This window comes from Crocodylus porosus, unplaced genomic scaffold (genome assembly GCF_001723895.1).
Source record: "Crocodylus porosus isolate Cpor-Errol unplaced genomic scaffold, CroPor_comp1, whole genome shotgun sequence".
In the NCBI taxonomy this organism is placed as follows: domain Eukaryota; kingdom Metazoa; phylum Chordata; order Crocodylia; family Crocodylidae; genus Crocodylus; species Crocodylus porosus.
In genome coordinates, this window is record NW_017728947.1 from 54,308,753 (window position 1) to 54,329,609 (window position 20,857).

At 44.1% G+C, this 20,857-nt stretch overlaps 1 protein-coding gene across 8 annotated transcripts in view; it reads right to left on the reverse strand.

The window, feature by feature from the left end:
• Positions 1 to 15,791: 15,791 nt before the first annotated feature.
• The window catches only part of MGA (MGA, MAX dimerization protein), an 83,165-nt gene continuing 78,099 nt past the window's right edge, over positions 15,792 to 20,857 (reverse strand). For all 8 annotated transcript variants that reach the window (XM_019551384.1, XM_019551385.1, XM_019551382.1 and 5 more), the window contains one exon: positions 15,792 to 20,425. In XM_019551384.1, the coding sequence (XP_019406929.1) occupies positions 19,110 to 20,425 (1,316 nt within the window). In that variant the 3' untranslated portion in view covers positions 15,792 to 19,109. The remainder of the gene's footprint in view (positions 20,426 to 20,857) is intronic.

Below are 20,857 nucleotides of genomic sequence, written 5' to 3' on the forward strand. Positions count from 1 at the left end.
GATGGACAGGGCTCCAAGAGACTTCACTTCCGGGCAGAGATTCTCCAGAGATTAGCTGGGAAAACTGGCTTGAGGGGTGCATGCCTTCTTGTGTCTACCTCTTCCCTTTGCTTGCTTTGCAACACTCACTGGGAGGATGTAAGCCATAATTTACATTGCTGTTCTTTGAGTGTTGTCTATTTAGGTTTGTCAGCCACATAACTTGTACATTCTTAACTAACAGTTCTGGAATTAACCTTAATAAGCCTGGTTGTTTCATTTCCTTTCATCTTGTGCTTTATCATTCTAGAGAGCAATAATTAAGGAGAAGAGCAGACCACAAATAACTACTACAAACCCAGACTAAAGATGCTCAGGTTGGAGTGCTGGATTTCCCTCCTCTCTGTGGAGCACCAGGAGTGTGCTCAGTACCTTAGAGAACACAATAATTATCAGTCTCTGCTCAAAGCAGCTGAAAGTCCAAGAAATCGTGTGCTGTGCAGCTATACTGCCTCTAATTTATGCTTCCTGTGACTAGCTAGTGTTAGTCTAATAAAAGGACTACATCACTTCACTGACATCAGCAGTACTATTACTACAAGCAGAGCTGTTTCATTTTAAACTTTGCCTTTAACAAGCACAACAACAGTTTTTTTCCAGCTAGGAAGTAACAATGATGGCAAAGAATATTAGGTGCAACAAGCACCATTTTGTATAGTTTTCACAACGTATTAATCAGAATACAATAGTTTCTGGAACTGAAATGAGCTCTATGTTGTGCTAAGTCTCCTCTAATGTCATAATCCCACCTGCCAATAATAAGGATGGACTGCAAATGCCTGGAAATAAACAAATTCTCTTTCCTACATGGCACTGAAGCTAGACATACCCAGCCTCATTTCTAACCGTGCTACTGCCTTAGTTTCCCCCTCTATCCCGTTAGTCTCCAGTAGGGGGAAAGGGAAATGGATCTCTCGCTAAAATTCCCCATTGGATTCTTGTTTGGTAAAAGTACTGTGGGGAAAAAAAAACTAAGATCTTTTCCCAGTTCCTTGTTGGGTCACAGTCCTTAGTACAGAGCTGTCCTCCGTTGGGGCTTTCCTTCCAGAAGCCTCTTCTCTGCCTCCCATTACAACCCAGCTGGCCTCTGTCCCTGCAGGATCAAGCCCTGGAAAAATCCACTAAGCAAACTTATAGACTGCTTATAACCACCCAAGCCCTGGATTCAATCCAGTTTCCTGAGAGATGGATAAAGAAAGGCACAGGTGAGGAGGAGCCCAGCTGTCTCAAAAGTCCAGCATCTGAATATGTGCCTGGGGACATGCCTATCTCCAGAAGCCTGTGAAAGGACACAGATACTAACTGCACTCTTTCCCTGCAGGGACAGGCAATGCAGGAGGAATGGGATCTCATGCTATCCAGAGTCCTGGTTGCACTGACACCATTTGTTTCTTTGCAAACCAGTCCGACTCTGTCCCACTGGGGACAAATACCAGGCTTACTTTAGCCCCTCTAAAATCCCCAGTTTCCTACTGAGACATATGAGGAGTTTCTCTGTTAGAGGCACAGCACAACTCTGTCCCAGAGGGGTTCACACCATGAGCTTGAAGCAAGTCCTGGAGTCCGTCAGAATAAGAGCTCTGGGTTTTTTGGTGTGCTTTTGTTTCGTTTTGTTTGGGGGCGGGAGGGTTGCGATGAGGCTGGAAGTTAGGTATTGAATTCCTGTTGCCTTTCAGTGGAAGTTGAGCCCTTAACTACTGCAGGCCTCTCTGAAAAATCACAGCTTAATTTTTTTCACTAATTCATCCTCTTCATCCTTGAAGCCTCACAATATATAGAGGACCTGGGGTCTTTCTTCTCCCCGTACCTACCCTGCTAATTCACATATTGGCTTGCAAAATTCATAGCCAGAATTACATTTATCTTGTGCTTAGCTATGGCAGCAATTATTCAATTGAACAGGACAGACCTTGGAGCACAGTTGTCCTTAGGACATGACGCAGTAAACGTGATACAAGCAGGAGAAGGGTGAAACATGAAACCCCATGCACTCCTGAAAACAGTGTTAGAGAGCGGGTGCCCTTCAGGACAAGGACACCCCATCCCCCATTCCAGGACAGTGCACTTAGTAAGCAGAGGGTGACAAATTAAATGGCCTGATTCAGGATAGCTTTTTTATGCCATCCACTCTACCTCTGCTAAATTCAAGCATGCATTTAATTTTAGGTATGTGCTTATTTTTCCTGCCAATATGCTGTTCTGCTTAGGGATGCTTTCTTGAATTGGGGCCAAGGTGGGCGGCAAATAAATGTCAAATACATGAAAGCACAGCCTATTAGTCAGCCAAAAAGAAGGCTGACCAAAGGAAGAGCTGACAGGAAACTGTAACTAAATCTTCGGCTCACTGGAGAAATTCTTGAGATACCATGGTAAAGAGCATGGTATAAAACCTAGTCAGATAAGGAAAAGCTCAAGACAGCAAAGAGACCTAAACTAAAATCTCCATGAGAGATGAGGGAAAAAATAATGACCCTCTGGACAGTGAAAGGAATCAGAGTGGATGGTAGCTGGCTGCCTTCAAGGAGGCACACAACTGATGTGATGAAAGATAAAGGGCACAGCAAATAAATATCAAAAGTCAAAGGCACAACAACCCACATTTTTACTACCAGAAAGATGGGCATAAAGGAGATCAGAAAGTCAGTAATGATGACCTAAAAAGGAAAACAGAGAAGCTGTAAGAGCTTGGCACTTAGATAACAAGACAATGGCAAGGTAGATTTGCACCTTATAGAGTAACTCAATCAGAGATGTATAGCATAGCATAAGCTTTTGTAATCAGAAGACTTGCTTCATCAGATACTTATGCGCTGTACTTAGATAGCAAATCACTGGATAGCTGCTCATTGCAATTTGTTTTAGTTGTTTTTGCTTACTGTAAATATGCGAATTAACAAGTTCCCCCGGTAGGCATGTTCACAAAAACAGTGAGCTTTATACTAATTTTCACTTAGCTTTGGATCCAATTAAAAAAAAACCCAACAAGTTATCAGTTTTCTACACATTTAGTTCCTACTTCTGCTTTAATTATTTGTTATTTTGTGTTTGTTTGTTGAAGCTGGAAGGGGAAACCTAAGTGTTATCTTATTTTGCAGAAAGAAGATTATCTATCCCTTCTTTGTGGTGGTGGTTGTGGGGTGTGGGGGGAGATTTAAAATCGTTTCCATTAATGCTCAGGACTACAAAGGTTATGGGTCTGCCAGTCAAGAACCTAAGATTGAAAGCATGTGAACAATCACAACCAACCCAACTCAGTAAACATCGAACTTGGATATTTGCACTGTCATACTCATGACAGGAAATGTGCAAGGTAAAACGTTGCCAAAACTCAGCAATGCTTCAAGTCTGAGTTCACTCAAAGTCAAATTTGGACAATGCTGCCTTTCGTCATGGGGACAGGCTGCACCCAGCTTTTAGCTGTGCCATGTAGCCTGCTGCTGTCCTATGATCATGAGGGTGGAGGGAGGGAGGAAGCTGAATTCGACTACTGCTATTGTTCTTGGTGATGATGACTACAGCCCCTCCTGATGCCATCCGAGCACCCAATTCCTTTGTTGGGCTGTTGTAATGCCCCTTAGTCTGACATATTTTTGGGGAACAGCCATACAAACAGGAGTTGCAGGACAGGAGATGTGCAAAGGAGAATTTAGGCACATACCCCTTTCAGGTTGCACTGCACACCCCCCAGCCATAGCTAAGGATCTGCCCTCCGTTCTCCCTACACACAACTCCAGTCTCCACAGATGGTACAGCTTGCCCTGAAGTTGTTTTGGGGTGCAGACTGACACTGCTGACCTTACTCCTTGCTTTTTGCCTCTGGCTTCCTAGCTCCACAAAAATCATCTCCTTTTTCTACCATGAATATACCCCTTGTGAGTTAATTTTCAATATAATTATTTTCTCCCTTGCTCAGCAAAGTTTGTGAAACTGGATTTTTTCCCTGTGGCAGTCAGACAATGGGGCCTTGTCTGTGCTTGGGCATTGTAATGAATAATTTGCCCTGCTGCCACCTCCAGTACAGCTGATCTCTTGGGAATTATATATAGCATTCCTTACAGTAAGCAAAGCCTCACAATGGCTGGCCTAATTTGACTGGGCCATGCATAAGAGCTCAGATACACCTTAGTCAAGCTCAGAGGTCTCTTCCCTGCCCACTGTAACATCCAGCTCACATTGCCAGCAACAAAGGTGGGCAGCAGCTTTCAAGTGCTATTAGTTCAGAAGAAGTTTTGGCTTGCCTTCTTGAATACAATCACATAGCTCACACTCTGCAAAGTACTTTGAAGTCTACTCATGAAAAGCACTGGGTAAGAGCTAGGTATTAATAGTTACTAGAAGTTTTGCCAAACACTGTCTCTAGATAATCATAACACAATGTCACAACACTTGCGTCCCATTTGTACTATGAACTACTGTGGTTATGGAATCCAGTCACAGTACAGGCAACCCCCACTTAGCGCTCTTAATTGGTTCCTGAAAAAACGAGCGTTAAGTGAAACCGAAAGTATTTGATGATCCAAGATGGCGACCGGAAGTGTTTTTAATGACCCAAGGCAACCATGAGCATTATAACGAAACGCGCTGAGCACCAAGTGGAATCAGGTATCAATTTAAAGTGAGTGTTATAGTGAAATAGTGCTGAGCAAAACAGCATTAAGCAGGGGCTGCCTGTACTGCTTTCCATCCAGAAGTTACATCTTATATAGATACTCCTGTATGCCTGCTTATACAAGACCTTGAGGATGTGTCTGAACTGTATCCCTGAACTCTACTATACAGCTGGCCTGTGAAAGGTTCGTCACTAGCTGGCCAAGTTCCCCTCCTCTGGACAGGTCCCAGTCCTCTGTGAATGGACCCAACTGTTAGATCCTATGAACTTCAAAGTCAACCAGCTGTGTACAAAGCCCAGTCACTGCAGCTTGCTCAGGGTCACAGAAGAATAGAATCATAGAAAAGCAGGGCCAGAAAGGACCTCCAGAGGTCATCTAGTCCAACCCCCTGGCTGAGCCAGGATCACCCCTATCCAAACAATGCCATGAAAATCTTTGTCTCATCTATTATTAAAACTATATAATCAACCCTGTCACACAACAACAAGGCTTGGTGCCATAAGTTGCCACCAGCAAAGCAGGGGGACAATAGTGTTCAGTGTGCTGCTGCAGAGGTTGTTAAAACACACTTGAGAGATGCAAGGAAGAGGGACGTGCCTCCCACTACACTGGAAGGCACAGACCATACCAATCTGAATTCAGGGTAAAATTCCTTCTTGACCCCAAATGTGGAGATCGCTCTGACCCTGAGCAGAGGGGCAAGACCTTCTAGGCAGGAACCACTTGGTTTTAGTCCTGGCAGAAGCACTGATACACCCCAGTCAAAATCCCCAGCGTTGGCTGCAACCAACACCCAGTGCTTCTGAGGAAAGTGAAGAAAAAACCCCTGACACCTACAGCAACAAGAGGGGAAAAAATTCCTTCCCGGCCCCATGTGGCAACAAGTAACTAGGGAACGGCAAGTACAGCCGGCACATCACAGCCTCCTATTGCTCAGCCAGCTTTAGACTACAGAATTCTTGTTGTCATCTCCAAGTAATCCATGTAGTGCTAGCGGGTAGCCCCGGGTTTCTAATCATTGCTCTTTACAGAGCACTTCAGGCATAGCTATTCCTAGATCATCCTTGACCAACATTTATCCAACCTCTTTATGAACACCTCCAGCAATGGAGAGTCCACCACTCCTCTAGGCAGTCTATTTCATTGTCTCACTGTTCTAATAAGTGACATTTTTCCTGATATTCAATTTAAATCTACTTTGCTGCAACTTCAGACCATTGGTCCTTGTCCTGCTCTCTGCAGCAAAACAGAAAAGGTGTGCTCCCTCTTCTTCATGGCAGCATTTCAGACATTTGAAAGTCTACTGTCACCTCCTCTCAAGTGCCTTTTTGGCAAGGAGAACATGCTCTCCTCATGTAACTTACCTTCCAAGCCCTTTATCATTTTGTCACCTGCCTCTGGACCCTCTTTAACTTCCCCTTATCATTTTTAAAATGTGGAATCCAGACCTGCACACAGTATGTGCAGTTATTCAGCCTCTCAGTGCCGAGTAAAGGAGCACTATCACCCCCCACGTCCTGTACCTGCATTTGCCCCCGAATACTCCTATTGATGCAGCCCAAAAACACATTTGCCTTTTGTGCAGCTGTGTCACACTGCAGACTCATGTTGAGTCTATTATCCATCAAGACACTACTTCTCTGTAGTGTTGCCATCCAACCAGTTGTCATCCATCTTATATTTGTGTTTTTGATTATTCTTCCTGAAGTGAAATACTTTGCATTGGTCAAAACTGAACGTCATCCTGTTGGCTCTGGCCCAGCTTTCCAACCTAGCAAGATCCTTCAGAATTGTGCTCCTGTCCTCCAATGTGTTCACAGTCCTTCCCAGCTTCAGGCCACCTGCAGATTTGTTCAGAAAGCTCTCTATCCCAGCTTCCAAACTCAATAAATACAAACAGCACCGGGGCCAGGACAGACCCCTGTGGGACTCCATTTGAATCCTCCTGCCATTCCAGCATGGATCCATTTACACTTACCCTTTCCTTGCAGCTATTGAACCAGCTGTCTAGCCACCTTATAGTTTTATCTAATTCACATTTCTCCAATTTGTTTATGAGAAGGTCATATGGGACCCCATCATAAGCTTTTCTGAAGGTTTCTGAAGCAAGCCCCAGTACAGAGGTAGTATCCACCACCTTGCTTTGGGATGTGGGATATGCTGCCCAGACTCCTTAAACCCAGGAATCAGCACTTCAGCTCCCTCAAAGTTTCACCTTACCGTGGGTGCTCTGAGCTCCTTGATTCATCCTTCGGGGGAAACGTGACAGGCAAGCAAGGTATGCAGACTTAGAAAAGAATTTCCTTACCACAGCTGCTAGACTCTTGAGAGCACTACAGTGGGATACAGCTCTGAAACACTCCCCTTTCCCCCAACTCCCCAATTTGAGCTCTGGTCAGCATTTCAGACTTAGGAAGAGTCACTGTTCCCTGCTCTTCCGGCATGGAGAGAGAGCTGCCTGGTCCCCCTCTCAAAGAGCATTTGCCCCTGAATAGTCTGACCTTTTTGGTCATGTTTCCAAGCTGAGGAACTCTTGCTCCCTCCCCGAACCAGATTTGCATGTCAAGAGTTAATTGTCCTTACAGACAAATTGGAGGCTGAGGGACAGCTGCTGGCAATCTTTTTGCGTCTTTTCTGATGCATCTTCCACCGCTTCTGAGCAAGGCTGTCTGGCTGTCAGAACACACAGCATATGAACTGGCACATAGCACACACTTCCACAAATACTACCCAGACACAACGAGAACCATTAGCAACAAGCTGTACAAATAAGGAGTGCTTACTGCATCTACTGTGTCATTTGGAGTAAGACTGGGATTATCCAGGATCCAGAGGAGGCCTCCATACAACAGGGGATTGAAAGAGGCTGTTATGATTATGGCTCTCAACATATATTAGGGCTGCTATGAGTTCCTTCAAGAGGATAGTTCCCTTAGAGGGAAGGACAGGAGAACTCTCTTTCAGTTTCCGTACTTGGACTCCATACCAATATCCCTCTTCTGGAGGACTCAAACATGGAGATTCCTATTCAGCAAGCAGTTCTTTCACCTTACTGTTGGAACAGAAACATTAACTGCAGCTGCTACTGCCCAGTTTCAGAAAAGTATGTCATTGACAGAAAACATCTTTCATTTCACTAGCAAACCACCCTAGTGAAACACCTCAGACCCAGCTCAGTAACATGTGGCTATGAAGAAAGAGTATATACAGTGGTTAGACCACAGTCAAAGAGCAGACGTCTTTTCCTGGCAGTGCCGTAGTAAGTGGGGGGCAAGCAGGCCGACCATCCCGGGCGCCAAAGCAAGGGGATGCCAACAGACGCTACTCAGCCAGGGCAGAACACGGGACGGAGCCACGAGCAGCTCGTTTGGGGGGCACGGGGATGGGGGGTGGGCAGCTCATGCCACTGCATGCACTCCTGGGCAAGCGTGGGGGGGGAGGGATTGTGTGCATGGCCCAAAGGCAAGTTGCCGCTGCAGGCTTTGCCCCAGGTACACCACTGCCTATGACTCGCTTCATAACCTTGAGTAAGTAGCATCGTCTTTTCATGCCTCCTTCCTCACCTGTACATTAGGCATCATTATCTCTACCTTACATGGGTTGTGTAAAACCTAATCTTTTTAAAGCCCTGTGACGTCCCTAAAGGACTTGGTAGGTGTAAACTATTAAGCACTATAGTTACAATTAAAGGACAGGATCCTTTTCACGGCCACACTTCCAACCAAGTGAGCTATACAGAATCAATTTAGAAGTATTTTAGCTTTAGGCCAAGTTATTTATGTGGGTTTGTTGGGGTGGTTTAAATCAGGTACAAAAAATGAGGAAAATTCTGATTCCACTAAAGTCAAGCACAAAACTCTTACCGACTCAGGGCATGGATGCAATCCTAGCCCCACTATCTCCTGGCCACATGGATGAGCACACCACACTTGAAACAAGTGTTTTTGAATAAGCTTAACTGAAGACTGGATGTCCTTCCAAAATAATGGGCTAAATCAACCATTAAGGCATTAGCGTGGCACAGACATTACTGGGTAAAATTCCTTGTCCTATGTTATGCAAGAGGTCAGACTAGAGGGTCATGGTGGACTTCATCGGCCTTAAAATCTACAGCAAACAGAGAAAAGGATTCAATTTTACTGGCACGTGGTCATCTAGCACATTACGTTTTTAGCATATATGGAGCCAACTGCAGATGAAGCCTAACTTATCGTTAATACAGAACTCACTGCAGTAGGACTTCCAGTTTTATGCAGTTTTTTCTAGACAAGTTAGTATCCATTTGTTTTCAAATGATTTAAAGATGGTATTTGCTTCCCATTGGTGGTTTCAGCAGCTGGCTTCCTTTGTAGTTGGTCCTCACAGAAAACGCTTTGCATCTGACAGATATTTCTCTACCGATACTTTTTATTCCAATAACACCCAGAAGAGGATGTGCTGTCTTAGAGCAGTTTGGCAAGTGCCTAACTCTGGAGACTTGTTCTAGACTTGTGCCACAGGCTATTCTCACTTGATCCAGCTGTAAATGGGTGTCTGGTCAGTCATTCAGCCAGAGTCAAAGGCAGCTGGACACGATTCCCTTGAGTGCAATTACCTACAGGAATTGGAGCTCCTGAGGCCTGCTAGCCCAGTGGGATGCAAGATTGAGGTGGACCTTCAAGCAGTTTGCCCAAGCGCCTCAACTAGGCCTGCCAAATTTCCAGACTCACGAGAAGTCCTGGGCTGTGCGTGCTAGTTCTGGTGCATAGAGCTGGGAGGGAGCAGCTGGCCCCAGGGATCAATCCTGGCACACAGGACTGGGAGAGAGGCCTGCTGGACCCCAGGACCCAATCCCACCATGTAGAGGCAGTGCCAAGCCCCAGGGCCCAATCCAAGCATGTGGGGCTGGGAGGAGGCAGTGCTAGACCCCAGGACCCAATCCCAGTGTGTTGGGGGATCTGGCCCCTGGACCCAACGCAGATATGCAAGGCTTGATCCAGGCTGTCCCCATATTGCCCACAAGGCCAAAAGCTTGGGCACACTGCACTAGATCAGTGGTTTTCAACCTTTTTAGACTCAAGCCCCCTCCCCACCTTGGAAGGCACCAACTGCTCTTTTTCACTTATTTTTTGACCATGCAAAAATAGGAGAGCAATTTCTGTTGCAAAGAACCCAGAAAGCCCACACTGGGTCAGGTTCCTTTTAACACAGTGGATTCCTATTTGAAATCCCTGGGTTTAGGTTTAACTTGTGAATTGTGTTTGCACACCTAACATTGTACAGTGCCCCACAGCACCCTTGAAAACATCTCCCTACACCCCAGGGAGAATCAGTGTATTACATAATGTACAAACACATATGAATGGGGCCCTTGGACAGAAAGGATGGCAAGTGGCATACAATCGAGTAGACAGGAAATGTCTACATGTTGCCCTATGGTGACGATGGTACTGCACCATGCTTTAGGACTTCTTTTTGGAAGTACTAAAGCACAGGATGGTAACTGCCTGTACTGCGCCGTACATGCGGTGCACAATTATTTTTAGCAGCTATTTTACTATAGTGACCTAGCGTCACACGTAGATGTGCCCACAGTCAGCTATATGGACTTTTTACCACAGATATTGTCCATGTAGATGTCCCTGGAGCAACCACTCTAGCCTGTCCCGACTTCTGGAGGTTGAAACAATTAATTGACTACAGATCGGTCCAGGGAACTTGTGTATGCACAAGGAGCAAGGTGGGAGATGGAACAAAGACACTGGACTGAGGCATTGAATATGTGCGTCTGTGCATCTTTTATAAAATCCAATATGATTGTTTTTAATCTAAAACCGGAAGCCCTGGCACACTTGGCCTCAGTGCTTGCTGGTGGCCTCCACCTTGTGGTAGATTTTTAGAGCTACAGAAACAAACATCAGCCCTTCTACTGCTTTGTCGCTTTGGCCAGGCCATCCTGTATTTGTTTAAGAGGCGCTGTGAACACACAAGATAGACAATGTCTACATGCTTGATTGAAACTGGAGTTTTACGCTCCCTTTCCTTTGTTCTGTGTAAAAAAACCAAAACGACTTTAATTTCTCTGCACCTTGCAGAAACACTAGAACAGCTCCAGCCTTAGTAAGAATGAGTCTATTTGTAATTTATCCCTCACTTGCAAGAGTGCATATCCAACCTCAAAAGTTTATTCAACAGTGGAAGCAGCAATCAAAGAAAGCTTGCTAGGGTATGGTGCATTGGTCAAGGTAAAATATGATGGAAACTCAGCTCATATGGCTTCAGCTTCCTGATTGTTGTTTGGAATCAGGTTTTACCCCAGTCAATAGCACCACTTTCTTCCCAGGTCCACAAGGTTTCCATGCAAATTGTTTATCCCCAAGGGCTTCCCTACAAAAACAGAGGTCTGGCATTCTTTGGCCTTGTTGACACTTACCTGCATTTACCAGCAGACATTCTGGCAACAGACAGCAGCTGCCAAAATGGGTGCCTGTCCACACAATCCTGGGGCTCCATAGGGCCTGAGACAGCAGCTGCATCCACAGAACATCCTAGAAAGGCACCAGACTGCTGAAGAAAGCACTGAACTTGGCAGAAGGCGTGGGCATATCTACATGACTCTTCTGCCAGGTACCAGATGGCAGCAAAGGCATTACTTTGCTCAGTATGCCCTGCATAACTACTCCCAAGAGAGCATGAGGGCGGATACATTTAAAGTTTTTTGAGACGAACTGAATGCAGACTAGGTTGCAGTGCTAAGTTAACTGCCTGGTATACTGGCTCCTCCACACACACAAAAAAAAAGCACGGAAACCTAGGACATTAATGGCCAGACTTTTAGAAACTTTGGCTGTTATTAGATTCCTACATGAGGTGGCCCCAAGCTCAAAATTACTTAGCACTAAGCATATCCTAGCTTCTTTAATGGAAGCCACAGGGGCAAGCTCTCTAGATGCTCTAATCCAGAGGTAGGCAACCCCTGGCACAGGGGCCGTGTGGCATTTTGCTTGGCACTTGTGACTCAGGGTGGATGACAGGAAAAGGGTTGGAGCTGCGCTGCCCCAACAAGAATTGGGCCACTCCTGGCTCCCCCACTGCCTGCCCCTGGCACACCAACATCTTACAAGTCAAAGTTGCAGGAGTTTTTAGCACTCTGCCCAAAAATGTTGCCGACCCCTGCTCTAGTCCCTTAATTCTGGTGCCTAAATGGGAACTGAGCTCTTCTAATTCAGCCAAAGTATCACAACCTTGCAGCAGGAGATAAAACTGAGCCAATCCCCAAATACAAGGGCCTTCCAGCTTTGCGGTGTGGATCAGTTTCTGAACTCCATCCTCAGCACCCTCATCCTTCCCAGAAGCAGTTAGCTATTTCCCTTAGCATGGAAGTGATCACATTTCATAAAAAAGAGGATGTTCAGAACAACTGGGTTGGTGCAGGGGGAAGAGAAGGGAGGAGGGAAGTAATGTTACAGGAAAATTTCTTCTTGAGCTGTGCCCTGAATTTTTTAAAATTAAGCCTTTCTGCCCCCACCTGCTCCCCAATTTTAATCACAGTTTAAATCATCTCTACACTATAATACTAAGTCAGGGATAAGATGCTATCAAAGTGGCTCACTAGAAAATCCATGTATAAATTAGATCAGCCTGAAAAGGAGCCACAACTCAAGAGCAAAATATACCTACCGCTGGGGGGGGGTCAGACTTTTTTTTAATGGACTGTCCGAGAATTTAGAGAGTTGGCGACCCTGCCTTGGATCATCTTCGTCTGCTCTGTGGACTTAAGGGAGCATAAATACCAACAAGATGTGGGTTCTAAGCATGTAAGTGGAGTTATGATATTCATCTCACTCCTCCAATATCCTGACCTAGCAAAAGCCTACCAAACCATCCAACTATCTGGTTTGCAGAGATGGAACTGAGGAACAGTCAGTGTTCACACTGTGTTTTGAAGGCCTAACAGTTTTCTAGTGCTTTTTCAACTATAATTAGATGTCTCCTGTCCAATCAGATTTTTCCATGAAGAGCCACGGTTAGTGCTGTTTAGAGCACTCTACTACAGGGGTAGAAAGGAAATGGGACTCCAGTGACAGTGCAGCTTGAATAAACCACACTACCATCACACTGTAGACCAGAGAAGGTAGTGTTTCATGCAAGTGCCAGAGAATCCATAGCACTGAGTCTAGCATTTGCAACTAACACTTGAGATCTGCATTTTGATCAACTGCTTTCTCAAGATCTCCCCTTCTGCACAGAACTGGATTTTTAAAAAAGGAGACCTCTAAAGCAGTAGTTCCATATTAACAAGCAGTAGCCATGTGGTAGATAATACCAGCAAGCTTTTACAGAACATTTTTTGCCAGGGGTCTCTCTTAAAAAAACCCTGCTTTTGCTCTATCTATGTCAGGATGTTGGGAGAAGGAAGATGGAATTTTCACGCACAATTTGTCGCCCAAATTAAAGGGAAGACTGTACAAGGAAGCCTCACAGGTAGCACTCAGCATAGAGGGTTCAATACAGGACCATTGTTGAATTGGCAATAGGCAATCAAGAGGCATGAATCCACTGAACAAAAACACAGCTTCTGGAATATTTTCCATCCAAGTTTCTTGACTGAAAATAGCACTCTCCACACTGCAGAAGTCTTCACAAAATACTGGCTATTTTGAGGGGAAACTCCACCCTTCTCCTAAAAAAACCCCAACCCTTTTCAGCAAAATCAAATGTTTCAAAGACCTTTTCTCCCCCCATAAAAATGATTTCCCAACCAGTTCTAATAAATAATATGAAGAATGAAAACTGACCTCCCCATATTTTGGGATGGTAGCTCCCCAAATACCTTTTAAGCAATGTCTGCTCCAGTAGTGTTTAAAAAGTGACAAATGTGTAATTAAATTGTGCATCAAACAATGAATTCTAGACTATTACTAAACTTATTTGCATTATGTTTAGTTGCACTTGATTTTCATTTTTTGTCCAGAATGTTTTTTCTTTTTTTAGAAGGTATTAAAACCTTCTTAAGATGACTAGAAAGACCTTTATATCTCAACCAGCAATTACCTGAACTTCTGGAAAGGCTCTATCAAGAACTGCTCAGCTGTTTCTGTGGGCTTCTTCATCAGTCACCTTGAGATCCATGTCTGTATTACATAACCCTTATTCTGCAGAGCTGAGGTGTCTGCCAAAATCTCCTACAGAGTCTTCAATCTGTTGGTCCTGGATAAACTATCATACTAGAAGCAGAATCTGAAGTTTCTCCTCCAGGGTGTTGTCACTCCAAAACAATACCTCACTTGAACCCTGGAAGGCACTGAAGGACGCCCCATCACAACAGCGAAGTTAAGTGGCATTTGCCTGTGCTCAGTTATCATGGGTCTGAATTCTAGATAAGCATGAGACAACATGCCCCAAGATGCCCTGCTTTGCCAGAAGTATGGCAAGTCACAGAGCCAATGACTGACCAAACCAACCCCCCCACCCCCCTTAAGGCACTAGCACACTTGGCAAGAGAAGGAAGACTTGTCCTGGCCTTTGCAAAGGAACAGATGGGGAAACGAGACAATAGGAAAAAGAAAATAATGCTAGGGTTAAAAAGTAGTACATGACAGTAAGAATTGCTAACAAAGTATAAGGAAAAAATACATCTCCATGTTTTAATATCCTATGTTTTATCACATTTTACAGGTGGGGGGAATTAAAACTTTTTAAAGGGGCAGGGAGGCTCCCCCTGTAAGACTGAAATCTGTCTAAACCAGTCCCTTTCAATTCCAACTTAGGTTTCACTGTGTATATATAACACACACCATATAAAATATATTTGCAGGCTATATAAACTCACCCAACACCCCCCACCCCAACTATTCTATCAGGCTTAGAAAGCTGAAGGTGCAGTCCATAACTGCTACAAAAGCTATACCCTTCCTGTTTTGTTTTGCTTTTTATAAACATAGATTCTGCACAACACTGGGGGGGAGGGGATCCTATGGACAGAGCACAGTTCTAGTGACTGGCTTCTACTGAAATGGAAAGCTATCTGTTCATGTCAGCAAGAAAAAGTCAAAAAGGTATTAAAAAAAGTCCTAAAAAGTCTATCTCTAACCTCAAACCATTTCTGTTTTCAAAATAAAGCTTTCCAAGCAGGTCCAAACATCCCCTTCCCTCACCACATACACTTAGATCCGGGGTAGATACACCCCCAGCTCGGATGCCGAAGTGCGGCACACAAAGGCAATTTGCTTGGCATGCACACCACAGGACGGATGGCAGGGATGGGGACGAGGGCCCTTGCAGCTCCTCAGTTCACCCCAGCATACCAACATCTTACAACCCAAGTTTGCAAGTGTTTTTGGCATTCTGTCCAAAAATGTTGCTGACCCCTGGCTTAGATGACTGTTCTCCTGGGTTAAGACCTGATGGTAGATGAAGCAAATCCTGAAAACAAACTTGATCCAATAATTAAGGCTCCCTTTAATAACGGACACTCCCTTCCCCCCCATTATACACGAAAACCAGATTTTTATTTGGAAACCCATATCAAATGAAGGAGTTGCAAGCTCTTTGGGAAAAGGACTGGCTTGTGTTCTAGCTGTAGGCAGTGACCAGATCAATTGGGTTCCGGGCCATGACTGGCAACAGTACAACACACATAAGTACAGAGTATAAAATGTTATTCATTCAAAGCATAGACAGATACTGAAATCCTTCGTTGTGCTATGCGTCACCACTAAGACAATTCTGTACTATACAACCTGTTCAGCCTCCAAAAGAGAAGGCTGAGGTGGGGGATCTTGTGGCCTGTTATAAACTAGTCAGGGGGGATCAGCAGGCATTGGGGGAGTCACCGTTCCCCCGAGCACTGCCAGGAGTGGCCAGGAATAACACAGTCACAAGCTAGCAGAGGGTAGGTTTAGGTTGGATATCAGGAGGCGCTACCTCACGGTCAGGGCAGCTAGGGTCTGGAACCAACTTCCAAGAGAGGTGCAGGCTCCTACCCTGGGGGTGTTTAAGAGGAGGTTAGATGCAGATCTTGCTGGGGTTGTTTGACCCCAGTACTCTTTCCTGCCATGGCAGGGGGTCGGACTAGATGATCTGCTCAGGTCCCTTCCGACCCTAGAAACTATGAAACCCTCCCTCCATCCTTTGTGCCCAGTAATGAGCTTCCAAAGTCAGTTTCTGGTTGAATTTGATTGGTTTATTTTAGTTTTACACTTTCTCCCTCACATACAGTCATTGAATAGTCTGTATTGTTAGATTTCTACAAAAATATCCATTTTTCAAAAGCAGAAAAGAGGGAAAGATATTTCAATATATAAAAAGGGGGAAAAAAGCTAAATCTGACATTTCATTATATTCTTAAAAACATTCCAGGCTATTTACAGATGTATAAAAAACAAAACCAAATCTCCAGGGCTCTTGGTCTAGTGAGACTGTGCTCCTTGCTGGGGTTTCCATTGTTCTTCCGCTTCCAAACCCTCTTGCTACACAAGTCACACATCCTTGCTTTACTGTCTCTTAAAATTGTGTACATGATTTCCAAAAGATTTGTTTCAAACCAACAGTGGCAGGGGTGGTGTCAGCATTCAAATTCATAACTAAACAAAGCTGCAGAGATGGGAGGTGAGGACTACAAAAAGCAAAAGACTGATGATCATTTCAAACAGACTTTGTTGCTAGGCAGAACCTGCCAAACACCTCTCTTGGAGCTGTGCCAACTGGTTCTTTCCGCAGTTCAATTCGGGGTTTGTTCCCAGTTGATTCTGTGACACCTTTGTGGAATAAGGCATGTCACCTTTTATCTCAACTGTATGCCTTTGATACAGCAGGAATTCCTGACTGCCTGCTGCTAAACCATAAATATATCCAGGCATTTTCCACCACCTTGATGATCAGCAAGAGGTCCCTCAAGGCAGGGAGGGAAATTTTAAAATGAGTGTATGACTTTAATATACCTGTCTTACGAAATGCAAAAGACGCTTTTTTTTATGTACAGAAAATGATTTATGCACCCTTTCGTAGTTAAAATGAGCCATGGTGAGTCATGAAGGGGTGGGGTGCAGAGAGAAGGAGCAGCAGAAAGGAAACAGGGTACTGCATGTTTGATAGGTTCTTCAGCATGCTGTCAGCTGCTGTTTCACACAAAGCAAGAGTGGAATTTACTGGCAAATCAAACTTTAGGCAGAACAACAAGTAACTTCAGCCTGTTAAAAGATGCCCCAAACCAGGTTCCCAGGTAAATCAATTCAAGCCTGGAGTAACTCCACTAAAGTCAGTATCATTACTCCAGATTATGTCATGGGGTTAATTTTCTTCCCTTAATATCTCTGCACTGCGTATAAAATGTATTTAGGTACTATTTCCCTTTTCTAAGGCATTGCGTGACAGCTGTACAGCTTTGCATGACTCTCATGCCAACCCAAGTCATCTTCTCAAAACCCTCTAACGCAGGAAGGAGATTAAGCATTTATGACACAAAATGAAGTTAAACAGTTAAATAAGTGAAGGCAACAGATATCCAACTGTCCAACTGCTTTACAACATGCCAGTTAACATAGTGAGGTGAGGAAACCTCCATTATTAGGCGGACTTTGGAGTAACTTTACGTATACATGGTTTACAAACTCTCTCTGCTCTGCAGCCTAACAGAAAATTGTAACAAAGGAAAGGAAATAAATCACAAGGTATCCATATCCCCTGACAAAGCCATTCAAGACACAGATCCAGAGGATTTAGCTTACTGAATAGGGCATACAGTTCTGCTAAATGTACACCATTTGACACTACTCCCTAACAGTGGAAGAATCTCACAGCCCCGGCAGGTAAGTGTCACACACACAGGCACAACCTTGGTGCTGGGAGAGAGGAAAGCTTTTGTATTAGTGCATCACGAAGGGGAGGGGGAGAAATCCCAACTGCTGCTGTTGAGATACCGGGAATATGGAATTACATTCCTAAATACAATTCTGCAAGAAAGGCAAAATGCATCAACTATTTCCCAGATTCTATTCCATGTTCACAGCAATGATTTTCACCTCATAGGAGCATCTAAGAAGCCCCTTGAGTGCACCATAATTCCTAGTATTTACAAACTAGATAGGAAAATTAATTTATACACTCATTAACAAATCATCTCTCCTAGGCTGAAAATGTAATTCTTCAAAGAAGCTATGAAAACAAAATTTGTGTACAAAAATATAAATATCTTTACAATCTGCAGGCCCTTCACATCCAACAGCTTAACAGTGAAAAGTATCTACAGGTTATTGAGTAAATGGTGGCAGAGAATAAAAAATACATCTTGTGACTCAAATACTGCCCTATTTCCCTGGTAATGAACATATCCGGGGGGGGGGGGGTTTGCTATACACATCTTGTGCAAATGCAGTGAGAAACCTCTGAGTACCTTTCCTGAATCCATACAGAAATGGAAGGTTTGGAAGAATATATTTACATAAACACACATACATATACACCTCACTTAGCTTCATTTTTGGATTATAATAGGCCTAAAAAAGTGTAACTTTCTTTAAAAAGTAACATTTCTTGTAAATGTATCAGAAATCTCTACAGCTGTGAGAACTAAGGGGAAGGGAGGGAAACAAAAAGAGAAATGAGAGAAATTAACACAAGTTACTTAAGCAATACCTTTTTAGATGTTTGCGCTCGGGTACTCAAATGCATTTCTCCTGTCTGAATAGAACCTATGCCCCTTTCTCCTGTCCGAAGAGTTTTTCTTCTCATCCTGGATTCTTACCCCAGGAAGAATATCGTGGTTTTATTTTATTTTTTAATTGAGGAAAATGTTCTTCTTTATGTAAGCTTTAAGATTTATTGTTGAAATATTCTAGAGAAGAGTGTTGGCAGGGGACTAACTCTCTCACCAAATGGGAAAATTCTCACTTCAGCCTTCTGGGTAACCTACACCAGCTCTTCCTTCCTTCATTTAGGGTAACTTGTGTGAACAAGGTTATTTCCATCTCCTTTCCACAGGTTCACCACACGCTGTGGGCTCTTCAAAAACTAAACAGGTGAACGACCCTACTTCTGCATAGATAATTTGACTGGTATAAAAACTAGCACCCCTGATTCCCTTCATCTAGAAGCAGCCAAGTCTGTTCAGAAACAAACAAACATCGCAACTGTCTGTGCCCATCAAATCTCTGCTTTCCTAGACACCACTGGAAGGATACCACACATCCATCAATGGTTACAGATCAGCTTCCTTCTTTTCATGGGGAAGGGGGGGAGCAGGGTTAATACCCCAAACAATACTGAGGTAAAAAATGTTAATGCAATTAAAGTTTCATAGCACTGATGTTTTAGTCTGGGACCTGCCCTCTTTCAGAACAGAATGCTGATGCCATACTTCCTCTGCAGAACAACAAGAACAAGTTGTGGTGACACGGGAAGTGGTAAAACTCAGACACCAAATTTCTGTTAAAGGCCTAACTGCTCCAGATTTCCCTTTCTGTCTCTGAAAAATCCAAGCAGTCATTTGCTTGCAGTATTTGGAGGCAAGGTCCCAGTACTGTTCACTTTTGCAACCACAGGTGCCAAAATGGGCATTGTTTTGTTATCTTGTCCTTCTGGAACACCCGTAGGTAAAGAAGTTTTTAACCCAACTGGTGTCAGTTTTGCAACCACTGGAGCCAATAAAGGCATCACTTTAGTTCCCTGTCCCTCTGAGTCTAATGGAAGATTTGCTGCTTTTAATCCAAGTGGTGCCAGCTTTGGCATGGGCCTCCACAAAGTGTCAGTACCAGCTTCTGAATTAGTCTTCATCTGCAGGACTGGAGGAGTCACACTGGGAGGCTCTCCCATAGGTTTTAAGGTTTTACCACTTCTACCACCAGCCACTGAGAGGTTAGGAAGTGCATCCTTCATTCCAGAGCCTATCACTATTTTCAAAATGTCTGCTTCACTTGAAGGTTCTCCAGAGTTCTTCTCTCCATCAGTTATGTCATCATCTTCCAAGTGAAGCAGCAGAGGACTGATGGAGCCACTACCCTCTCGAACTTCGGAAAGGTCCGAAGGTCTGAAACTGCCACCCAAGTGGCCAAACTGGAAGGATGTGCTATCTGCAGCGACTAGATCACTGGCTGCTCCTCGTCGAGTTTCTAAGTCTCCTGGAGAAAAGTCTGAGGTCAGGGTGCTAGGCAATTCTGACATGCTCGAATTGTCATCATTAAGTTGCTGATTGAGAAAGGCAATTTCATTGAGAAGCGAAGTGAGAGTTTCATCAGTGTCATCACTCTCCTCAATGCCCCCCAGAATCTCACTTGGGTCCAGTTCTGCTTCCTCTATTGCAGAGGCAACTTTTCTCAACTCCATTTCTATCCTGGAGTCTTTGAACTCCTTAATCTGCAGTTTACGGAATGGAGAATCCTTTGCCTTCAACCTTTCTCCTCCCTGATCAGCATCCTTCCTTCTCCCTTGGCATCCAATGAACTCTCCGAGGCAGAGTTTTGTGGTAAAAGGCTCTTGAGAGTCTTTTGCAGAAGATGCATTCCGTAGTTGCGAAATGCTGTTGTCTTTATTTTCAAGAAAAACTGGTGTGGGTCCTTTGGCACTTTTCCCATCTCCAACACTACTGCCAGAAGATGCCTTGGCTTTCTCTTCAGAAAGAATGCCTTCATTCTGCCTGCTTTCACGGAGTCCTGTTTTCAAGGGCTGCTCAGAAGTTTGGGCACTTGCACCAGGGGTTATTTGAGAACTCTTGTTTCTATTGAGGTTTAAACTCATGCCTCCTTCAGCAGCCAATGATGTCACATTAACAATTTTTGGCATCATGAACAAATCTTCACTCTCTATGAAATCAAAGAAGCAAAACCCATCAGGATCAGAGTGACTCCAGATAATTTGTCCTTTCCCATATCATATGCCCCGAACAGTCTCTGCCATCCTACAAGGTTTAAGGCATCTGACCAAACACAGTTTTGAACTTTTACCTTATTTTACTTTTTTCTACAAATCTGAAGTTCAGTTCTATGCTGAAAACCAAGTCAGTATAAACAACATGGAATCCCAGTATGTTGGCAACTACCTTTCATAATTATTTCTCTATTAAATGTGTTTATGTGAAAAAGTTACTCTCCCCACTCCCAACTGTGGCCAGACCTGCAAAGTTAGCTTGGCACTCTCTCTCATATTGTCATCAGTAAGACCAGTTAAGCCCTCAGTTACTGGAAGTCCAATAGCTTCTGGTTATGCTCTGTGGCTCTTCTACAATCTTTTGCTCT